This window comes from Leuciscus leuciscus (genome assembly GCF_965113295.1).
Source record: "Leuciscus leuciscus genome assembly, chromosome: 18".
NCBI lineage: Eukaryota > Metazoa > Chordata > Actinopteri > Cypriniformes > Leuciscidae > Leuciscus > Leuciscus leuciscus.
This window is the reverse complement of record NC_138742.1, coordinates 25,084,737-25,096,185: the sequence shown is the minus strand read 5'-3', so window position 1 is coordinate 25,096,185 and position 11,449 is coordinate 25,084,737. Positions and strand designations below refer to the sequence as shown.

Here is an 11,449-nt window from a genome sequence, read left to right as displayed (position 1 = left end):
TTCTCACCCTCAAGTTGTTCTCACTCAAGGTGAGTAAATTATGACAAAGTTTTCCTTTTTGGGTAAACTACCCCTTTAAGTGGTCTTGCTCAGAGATGAACCATTAAAAAGAGCATAAATCCAGTTCACAACACAAATCATTGCACACCTCGCTTACAAAAAGTCTTTATATCTTTAATTTATCAGCCTGCATGTAATAATAAATACATTGGTTAGCAACTGAACAGTGATAAACAAAATAAACGTGTGCACTGAAAGTGTGCATCATTCGAAAAAATAATGATTTTAGTGCATTTAATCAGGTCACGTTTAATTTCGTTTGACTGAATTTACTAAATCAAATAAGAACTCCTGATGCATTGCACAAACTTACAGTAGTGCACAACATGATGCAACATTTGTGCAACTATTCATTGCACTTCTATTTTGTGCAATATTCCTAAAGAGAGTCGGGTAATCTGATGGCGGACACAGATCAGATGAAAGACCAATGCTGATAACTGTTGGCAGGGTCACAGCTTTTCATGATGATGTTGCCATATTCCACCATTAAACACTTATTAAACAGAGCACTGTGGAGAAGATATATCTGCAAACAATCACAAACGTATAAGGTAAGATAACACAAACAAAAGACCAAATTAAAATCTCTAAAATGATGAAGTGCACAAAAGTTTGAGATTATATAAGTTTGTGCCATGATAGTACATTATTTAATTTTTTTTGCAATGTCACAGGGCAAAGGGTTGTTGGGATATTGATATGTACTATACCTGTTGGGAAACAAGAATGAAACTCCACACCTGTTGTGGAGCTGGGACGGTTCCATCACCCTGAAAGTTGCACAGCTCCACTCGCACAGGTTCAGGCTCGATCGTTGCATGCAGACACAGCTGCTTATCAATGTTATGCCTCAGCTCCTGGTGCGACGTGTACTCAAAATACTACAAAGATAAAAGAACACAGAAAAAGCAGAGTGATTCTGTTTATTGTGGCTACGTTTTCATGTTTAGAAGTGGTCAAATTCAGTGTGAAAAAGTATGGAAGCAATTAAGTAAATAGCCACAAAAAAAAAAAATTATGATAATAATAATGTGAGGATGACAGCAGTGGTCATTAGAATACCTGATTTACTCCCATGTTGTGGCAAATGAATAAAATCACTGGCTTCCCTCCATGATTCTTCTTACCAATATCAAGACAAGTTTTTGTGGCAATGTTCTTCAGCTACAGACACAATAAGCACGTGCACACACACATGCATATTGCTGTAAATTATCAAATTATTACTGCAATAAATGATACAATTATAACACTGCATTACCGATCCAAACAGCACAGGGTTCAAATCAGGCACAAAGAACTCTGGGTAGATGTTTTCTAGATACCAGGAGAAATTTTTGCAGTGTAGCTTCTCTTTGAGCTTCAGGCGTTCCCTAATGTCCCCGTATGATTTCTGTGCTCCTCAAAAGGTAAAAGAGAAATATGTGAGCTTTACAAATAAGACTTATTTTGCAATCAATTTTAAAATATTACACACATTATCCACTTCTCTCACATTTGCTTCAAAGGCAGCAGCTTTTTTATTTCTGTTGTAGAAAATCTTCTTGTAATCATCCATCCAGACTTCTGCGAGGCGAATCTGGTTGATTATGATCACATCGATGCCTTTTGGGAAGGTATGCGGACTTTTGGTGCGGAAGATGTGGCCGACCACAGAACAGGGAATGATCTCTAGACGACCTCCACACAGCCATACCTGAAAGAGCCCATGCATAATGTATGATACCAGAGCGCTGTCGTTTTAAATTCAATTTCATTTTAGTTTTTGAAATTGTGTTCTTGTAACGCCGGGTGGATTAAAAAACGAGGTAACAGAATGAGCAGCACCAAACATGCATCCATGTAGGACAAGACTCGACAAGGAACATATGAAACACTGTGACACACAATCACAGAAGTCAACAACAAAAAACTACAAAACATGGAGTAGAACAGGAAGTAACATAAAAGTACAAGCAGGCCCAGGGGAACATGCTGGAATCATAAGAGGTATGTGCTTGTGTCATTTTATTTTATTTAAAATTTAAATTTAGCTTTAATTTATTTTAGCTTTAGATTTAGTCATTTTAGTACTTCAACAATTTTATTTTATTTCAGTTAGTTGCCATATTTGTTATATATTATTAAATATATATTTTATTATATTTTGTTTTCTATGTTATTTTATTACACAGTGTATATTATAAACAATTTTTAAAATGTATTTTTTATAGTTTTAGTTAGCAATTTAGTTAAAATGACAAATGTCAAAATTGTCTAATTTTATGATACATGTTAACAAAAGTTCACTTGAATGATTTCTGAAGGATCATGTGACACTGAAGACTGGAGTAATGACGCTGTTAAAGGATGTGAAAGATAAAAATGTGCGAGACGGTCTTACCCTAAATGAAATTTCTATGTTCTCTCCTCCCCAAAACTCCATCTTGTCATCATAGGTCCCAATGTGTTCAAAGAACTGCTTGTAAATGGCAAAAAGTCCTCCGGCAATAGCAGGTGTCCTGAAAAAAAATTAACTACATGAAAATTGGCGTCTCATGCAGCAGCGATATAAATGCAATTTAAACTGATGTGTGTTACTGAGAAAAATGTGTTTTTGTATGTGTGTGGTCCTGTTAAACCCTACATTATGGGGACCAAATGTCCCCCAAAACATTTTTGACCTTGTGGGGATATTTCTTTTTTGTCCCCATGAGGAAAACAGCTTGTAAATTATACTATGATGATTTTAAAAAATTTAAAAATGCAGAAAGTTTTTCATGATGGGTAGTTTTGGGGTTAGGGGGTATACAGTTTGTGCAGAATAAAAATTATTATGTCTATGGAACATCCCCATATAACATGGAAACTCAACGTGTGTGTGTGTGTGTGCGTGTGTGTGTATGTGTGTGTATCATTTGCCTGACTGGATAGGTTTCATCTTTGCGTTTCACCCTCTCTTCTTCAGGTATAGTCTCCCAGCCAAAATTTAGGATCCAGTCAAATTTCCCTCGGGTATGTGTGAGGGCTGATGGCACTGGCTTTAAAAACTGTAGATTGTCCTTGTTGATGACAGCAATGCTTGGGCTCACAACTGTGGTAGGTTCCTGAATTAACCGGTCCAACAGGGGCTCCAACCAACCATAGAAACACTCACCTGGGAAAACACACACTAAATCAGATTATGAATTTGACTAATGTGCCTACTTTAACAAATCAACTTTGGTTGGACTCGATCCTCATGACTGTCTGAATATATTATGTTCACCTTTTAAAGGACTCAGGTTTGATACCTCCAGTCAGTTCAGTTTCTGTGAGAGCCAAAGGTTGTGGTGCACTGCACTCTATAAAGTCCCCGATAGTATGTACTCACAGTGGGAGTCCAGGAAGGCAAGCACTTCTCCTCCAGCCTCACGTGCACCCAAGAGTCTGGCAGCAATTAAACCTTTCCTCTCACGCTGCCTCAGGACACGCACAATCTCAAGAGACTTAACATACTGTTCTAGCGGGGCAGTTAGATGTTCTGAAATGAAAACTGCCTTAATCTACAAGATTTCAAATGAAAGATATACGGTTTTAACAAGATTTCCACATTTGAATAAGACATAGCGTTTTAACACATAGTATGCTGAGTGGTTGACAAGGTGTTGCTAGGGTGTCCTAAGTGGTTGCTAAGCTTTTGCTAGGGTTTTCTGGGTGGTTGTTAAGATGTTACTAGAGTGTCTGTTCTAGGTGGTTGATAAAGTGTTGCTAGGGTGTCCTGGGTGATTTCTAGTATGTTCTGAATGGTCACTAAGGTGTTTCCAGGCCATTGCTAGTGTTTCTTGGGTGATTGCTAAGGTCTTTCCATGTTGTTCTGAGTGGTTGCTAAGGTGTTGGTAGGTGTTTTGGGTTGTTATCAATGTGTTACTAGTGTGCTTTGGGTGGTTGCTAAGGCATTGCCATGGTTTTCTGGGTGTTTGCTAAGGTCTTGCCATTTTCTTCTGGGTGGCTGTTAAGCTGTTGTTGTAAAGCTGCTTTGAAATGATATGCATTGTGAAAAGAACCATACAAATAAATATGATTTGAATTGCTAAGACGTTGCCATTGTGTTCTGGGTGGTTGCTAAGGTGTTGCTAGTCTTTTGGGTGGTAGCTAAGGTACCTACGTAAGGTACCTAAGGTGTTTTGGGTAGCTGTCAAGATGTCACTAGTGTGTCTTGGGTGGTTGCTAAGGCATTGCCATTTTCTTGGGTGGCTGTTAAGGTGTTGATAAGGTGTTACTAGTGTGTCCTGAATGGTTGCTAAGGCATTGCTAAGGTGTTCTAGGTGACTGCTTTGGCATTGCTACAAGGGTGTTCTGGGCGGTTGCTTACTAGCTCAAGTCAAAAGAGTCTCAAGATGTGGCTTGGGCCTCTTCTTCAATGTAAGTCCATGGAATTTGTTTGCTCGTTTTATTGTCAACCTTATTCATACCAAGGACCTAAAAATGCAATGTATCTTTGCCTTAACTTACCTTGAGTACTTGCATCATCCACCAGTATGATTTCTTTAAGTAAAACAGCAGGTGAAGTATGCAAGACACTGAAGATGGTGCGGAGGAGAGTGGACCAAGCCTCATTGTGGAACACAATTATCACACTGGTAGTGGGTAACCGTGGACATCTGCTGAACTTTTTCTCAATGCATCTTAAAAAGAGTAACAGAGAATTGGATTGGATATTTGGAAGTAATCTAGAACTACATGGTCAAAAGTTCTCTCGAACAATTTTGCTCAGTCTGCCTCTTATGATACTCACTCAGGGGGCCGCGTGTCGACACCAAGACTACGGTGGAAGGAGATGCGGTCACTGGCAAACTGGTTAAAGCCATTTCTAGAAAGACCCTCCTGCTTCTCCCTCAACTCCACATGAGTCATGATGCCAGTTATGAAGGGGTTTCCATCCGCTCCAGGTCCTTCAGGATCCTCCTGAGGTCTCTGTATGTGAGGCCTGAGGTCCTTCATGCTATAGAACCCAGAGGGACAGCTGGCATCTCCAGATAATACTGAAGCCCATTCAAATTGTGGTGCAGAGGCATCCTTTCGAAAATGCCAAGTGCTGCTGGAATTCAAACCCACACTGCCTCTGTATCTTGGCTTTAGGGAAAGGCCTCGAAACCTGCTGGCAGACCTCCACCCCCCTAGATCCAGCTGTATTACCCATAGAATGGTGATTAAAAGGGTCAGTCCCAAGAAGCTCAGATTTATGTGTAGTGCACATTGAGGACTTCGTAAACGCATCCTGTATGAAAACAAACCAAACTGGATCACAAATTCTGGTTCAACAAGAACTTTATGTAACTTAATCCATTTGTTGTAGTACCAGAACATTTCTGCAAAATAAATGACTGTTTTCAATTTTAGAAAATTGACAACAGTGTACCTCAGTGTGACATGTTATACAACATTCAACATTTCCCTACTTATAAATACATTATGAAGGAAACATATAACTTTTGGCCTACTAGGTTTTACTACTAGGCCTACTACTTGTTTTTTTTTTTTTTTTTGTACTGCCTTTGAAGCACAGGTGTACACTTGGATACTGGATATCTTAAAGCAGATGGACACATAAAAAGCAAAAACAATTGTTTTTACAACCGGTGACTGCCCATGATCAATTGCTCTCATTCGTCTTCAAATTTTCAGTTTCACGCAGCATGCAACTTCCAAACCATAAAAGCACCACAGTCCACCGAGTCAAGAGCTACTTTTTTCTGTGTGCGTGAGTATATTACAGCCAAGGGCGAATGACATATGATATCGCATTTTCACACAAAATCCGTCACGACACCACTAAATTATAAATAATAATTATAGGTTTATCAAAGTAGCCCTATATCTGAGTAAAGTGATTTGAAAGACGGAACTCTCCCATTAATAACATTTTGGTATCTTACTAAAAAAATAAGAAAAAATATTTTCTTGGATATAAGAAAAGACGAGCAAATGCGGAAGTCTAACTATACCCTCGATCAAATATTTAAATATCTCCAAAAGAACCACACAGCCAAACCGAGAAGAAGCCTGCCTAAATATGAGAATTTTGAGAATGTAGCAGGTGCGTTCAAAGAAGCCATAAACACATCTATTAATGAGAACTCAAGCATTTCTCTAATTTGTAAGATAAATATGTCACGAAAAGGAGTGAGTACGTCCTTCAAAGAATGGTGCTTCAGCTCAAGTATGTTACGTTACGTTACTTACCTACAGTCCTGCACTAAAGTGAACGCGTTGTAACCACAGTAAACGTAGCCTACTCAGAAGATATTGTGAAAATGGCTCGTATTGACATTTTTTCTAGCAGTAAGATGCCAGGTGCATCTCATTGAATAATTGAACCGGTTTATTTTCTATACAAACAAGTTGTTAACTAAAGAACCGTGAACTAATAATTGGACAGAGGTGATATTTAGGAAGCATGAAATGTGTTTATGGCTTTGAATTTGACTGTAATCAAATTTAACTTTTATTTGAGCATTATTTTTTAAACGTGCTGATGAATGAACAGGAAATGAGGGGCAGTGCAAGTATCCATGACAACACAAGAAACATTAGCGCGTGAAGCTCGTGCTCGACTCTTTTCGGTGCTCGTTCAGTTCAGTTGGTAACGTTAACGTTAGTACTAATTATACAGATTTGATTATGGCTTTCTTCGGAATCACATATCTGGGCTATCAGAACCCTGTTGGGGACAGGATGTTACCATCTGCCCAAAACAAACTAGATACGCGAGGTATGGCTCGGCTGCTTTGGTTCGACTTTAATGCAGGCGCTGCGCGTCTTTAGCACATCTGACTGTTTACATTTACTAGTGAGGTCCAGTATGTTTTTTTTTTTTTTTCCTTCTGACTCATCAGACCTGCATCTTGGCAGCCAGAGCAGATATCAGGATATGAGCAGACGCGTTCGGGGGTGTAATTTCATACTAAATACATCAAACACCCACATACTGCATTAGTAAAGAGAGGTTTTGTATAGGCTAGTTCATGCAATTCATATTCTTTCTCAAAATAGAGAAATTAATAATTGATATACAGTAGGCCTACCAAATACATCATGTTCAGATTTGTTCGTGCATTATACAATTTTTTTAATTAGTCTTAAAGTCCCCATGAAATCAAAATTGAAGTTGTTTGGCTTTTAGTGTGAATATGTTAGCCTTACTGTTAAGTAAGCTTTACATAAGCTATGTGCAGGGTTGGGGAGTAACGGAATACATGTAACGGCGTTATGTAATCAGAATACAAAAATCCAGTAACTGTAATCCGTTACAGTTACGTCAAAAAACATAGTAATCAGATTATAGTTACATTTTGAAAAAAGGGGGAATACTTTCAGGATTACAATGGTTTCATTTAAAACTAAATAAATAAGTATTTTGGCATAATAACACAATATTAAGCGCTGCTTGATTGTACAGTAGTTCCTGGTTCTGTTGCCAGTAATGACTCACGTGTGCCACCCGCTGGTGCGTGTGCAAATAACAGCTGACTACAATCTCCTAAAACGCAGATTGAATCACTGCTACTAGTAGAAACGATGCTGCCTGCGGGTAAAATCGCTTTTAATTCATGGAAGTTCCGCTGCTATTTTGTAGAAATTAGGAGAGTAGCTTTTTTAGTACCCAAAATGTCCTTTTCTCACGTAACGGGATGTTCGCTGTCTAGGTAACGTAGGGGAACTCCCACTGCCAACGCCCCAAGTTCAGTCAGGCAAATTAAGAAAGATCACGGCTTTAGTCAACATGTAGGCCTATTTTAAAATAAACTAATATGTAGATTGTGTAAAAAATGTAAATGTTGAGTTTTTATTTTTTTAGTTAAAAATTTGTTAAAAAATAAAACAAAATAATCTGTAATACCATACATTAGCCACTAGATGTCTGTATAGACCTTTACATAAATATATTTCAGGCATGTGTGTGTATATTTTGCAAATATTGTACACTGGACCAAATTCTTAAAAAAAAAAATATATATTTCTTCTTGCTTGACTTTATTTATATATGTGACCTTGAAGTAATCCCAAAGTAATCAGTTACATTACTTTCATATTATAGTACTTGGATTACGTTACTGAATACTTTTTTTATGAAGTAATTTGTAACTGTAACGTGTGCTCCAAAACAATCTCAAAATTCGCATTGAGAAGATATAATCATTAAAAACTTACAATCTCTCACTTCCTTCAATATGGGTAAATGATTTTGATGACATCACTCTGCACTTCAGCTTCTCATCAGATTTACTGTCCAATCAAATGCTCTCTAGAATCTAAAGCATCCCGCCCTCAATGAAAAAACATTGAGGAGCAAAGACACTGACAACTGGCAAAAGACAGAGCAGTTTACTTTTGATATAAAACAAAAAGTCTCAGCTTTCCATTTCTATACATTTTATTACGAAATTTAAACAAAGAAAAAAGTAGTTTTGTGGCTCTTTAATGAGCGTGAGAGATCGCTGTAGCGCCAAGTTCAAGCGCCATCTCTTCCTCTTTACTATAGTTATAGCACAGAATAAACATGAATGAACATCCGAAGGTATGTTGAAAGAAACGGTACAACCTATTGAAATGTATCATGTCATGTAATAGCTCGGTCAGACGCCAATAAAAAGGCTTGTACACAATGTCACGTAACTTTGTTTACCTCAGGAAAGTCACTCTATGGAAGTTTGTTTCCGAGCTATAATTATTAATTAAAAAAAATATTGTTTACCTCAGAATTAGACGTTATAGCTCACAATTGCTAGTTTATATCTCACAATTCAGAAAAATTTCAAAATTGTGACATAAATTCGCCAGTGCCATAAAAGTTCAAAATTGCGAGATATAAACTTGCAAAAAAAGTCAGATTTGCAATATATAAACTTGCAATTGCGAGAAAAAGTCGCAATTGTGTGTTATAATGTGAGAATTGCAAGTTATAAACAACTAGCAATTCTGACATGATAACTCGCAATTGAGAGTTTATCTCTCACAATTGTGAGAGAAAAAGTCACAATTATCATTTAAATTGTTTTATTCCATGGCGAAACAACCTTGCATTCCACTCAGTGGCCATAGAATGGGGAAAAAATTTATAGAAAAATGAGCAATTTGAGAGAAAAAAACCCTGCATTATATTACATTCACTTATATCACAAAAAGTTATTATTACAAAACTGCCTTTATATGCAATTGTTTACAAATCAGTTGTTAATTTTAACTTTTAATAATAATGTACAGCTGACTTGGTTCCCTGTAGGCTGTAGTGTACAGCAGTAGTTCAGAGACTTTTTTCCTTGAGAAACCTGAAATAATACAGTATATTGAAATTAATCAACATTGAATCTAATTGAAATCAAGATGGGAATCAAATCGCAAGCTTATGAATTTAATCAAAATCTAAAACAATACTATAATTCTCACTCCAAACTGAACTCAAAAGTTAGTTAGCAGCCCTGTTTTAGATCTTCATTAATTTGCAACACTCTTGGTGGTCACTGATGAGATCTTGTTTCCCTTTCAGGTCCTAAAGAACTGTATCGTGTACCTGTGACGGACAACCAGCGGTATGGTTGGTGGGTTCCCACTGGAGGCCTGAAGAACCAGGAGCCTTGGACTCAAATCCGTCACTTCCCACGCAAAAACAGCGAAATGACAAAGTATGATGAATCTTGAGCCAAACTCTGTGTAGGCCAATGTGTGTCAACAAATAATTGTGTAATGCTTTAATACATACATTTCATTTATTTTCTCAGATTTGTGAATGAGATGTCAATGACCTACCCAGACTTCAGTTTGTTTTGATCCCTGATCCATGAAGCTATGAAATGATCACTGTCCCATAATGCTTCAACACTACTGTGTCACGTCGCCTTGTAGAACAAGAGGTGCAGAGGATACGCAAATGTAACGTGTATCCAATACACACATTTATGACTGTGCCATATTGTTTTGAGAATTTAGTGTACTAAATTTAGTCCCGTACTGTATGTGCTAAATGTTATTCTTTGCATTTACCTGTATAATGGCGGCAAACTCTAGTATTAATAAAACAATGAACTATTTGTGACTAAACTTTACACTTTACCTGAAGCAGCTGTCATTCAAAAATAATGTTTTTTTTTAACTTAATGTTTTGTTTTCTTCTTTCATTTTTATCAGAAATGGACTAAAATGTTGAAATAACTGATATAAGATTAAATGTTAAGTTACCTTAGCATTGGTGTTTGAATTACAAAATGGTTCAACTCACCAAATGCATAAAATATTTACAATTTGCAAGGCATCTCTATTTACAGGTAAAGTTTCAACATGAAATTAATCAGTTTGATCATTTAAGTCATTGAAGTTCATAATTGAAGTTATTGAAGCTACTAAAGTGATATTAGTTTGATTATTGAAGTCACTATCATTAATTGAAAACAAATGATATATATATATATATTTCCCATTTTTCACCCAATAATGGTGATAAAATTGGTGAAATGTACAATGTGCCTATAAATAATTTAAGGTGACTAAAACCCTTCAAATGATGCATCATTTATGGTCACTCAAATATAATGATTAAAATATACCAAAACAAAGGGATTTAAAGTTCACCCAAAAAACTATTCTGTCAAAGAAAATTCTGTCATAATTTACTCACTTTCATGCCGTTCTAAACCTGTAAGACCTTTGTTCATCTTCGGAACTCAAATGAGATGAAATCTGAGAGATTTCTGTTCCTCCATATACAGCTATGCACTTTCCACTTTGAGAGATATCGTAAAACTAATCCATATGAATTGAGCAGTTTAGTCCAAAGAGACACGATCACTTTGTACACTAAACAGATATAATTTAGGCTTTTATTCACATGCTTTTAATTCATCAACTCACACATCAGCTCAAGCATTTTCACTTGACGTGCGAGAACCAATGAGGTTCATACTCGTGTTACACAGCACGTTTAAGCTTCCTCAAGAACCAATGAGGTTCATTCTCATGTTACGCAGCACGTTTGAGCTTCCTCAAGAACCAATGAGGTTCATTCTCGTGTTACGCAGCACGTTTGAGCTTCCTCAAGAACCAATGAGGTTCATTCTCGTGTTACACAGCACGTTTGAGCTTCCTCAAGAACCAATGAGGTTCATTCTCATGTTACGCAGCACGTTTAAGCTTCCTCAAGAACCAATGAGGTTCATTCTCGTGTTACACAGCACGTTTGAGCTTCCTCAAGAACCAATGAGGTTCATTCTCGTGTTACGCAGCACGTTTGAGCTTCCTCAAGAACCAATGAGGTTCATTCTCGTGTTACACAGCACGTTTGAGCTTCCTCAAGAACCAATGAGGTTCATTCGCGTGTTACACAGCACGTTTAAGCTTCCTCAAGAACCAATGAGGTTCATTCTCATGTTAC

General features: G+C 37.1%; 2 protein-coding genes across 2 annotated transcripts; one reads left to right on the top strand and one right to left on the bottom strand.

The window, feature by feature from the left end:
• Positions 1-111: 111 nt before the first annotated feature.
• On the bottom strand, positions 112-6,385 carry LOC309481301 (polypeptide N-acetylgalactosaminyltransferase 6-like). The gene is made up of 11 exons (XM_082146168.1): positions 6,268-6,385; positions 4,820-5,302; positions 4,537-4,709; positions 3,416-3,565; positions 2,965-3,199; positions 2,447-2,564; positions 1,559-1,759; positions 1,325-1,456; positions 1,126-1,227; positions 774-944; positions 112-589 (listed from the first exon to the last, which is right to left on the bottom strand). Exons 2-11 carry the CDS (start codon positions 5,299-5,301, stop codon positions 476-478), a joined length of 1,878 nt encoding a protein of 625 aa, XP_082002294.1. The 5' UTR covers position 5,302; positions 6,268-6,385; the 3' UTR covers positions 112-475.
• A 218-nt stretch (positions 6,386-6,603) lies between these two features.
• On the top strand, positions 6,604-10,134 carry spmip11 (sperm microtubule inner protein 11). The gene is made up of 3 exons (XM_082145311.1): positions 6,604-6,796; positions 9,572-9,707; positions 9,804-10,134. The coding sequence occupies exons 1-3, from the start codon at positions 6,706-6,708 to the stop codon at positions 9,850-9,852; spliced, it is 276 nt and encodes a 91-aa protein (XP_082001437.1). The 5' UTR covers positions 6,604-6,705; the 3' UTR covers positions 9,853-10,134.
• Positions 10,135-11,449: the final 1,315 nt, after the last annotated feature.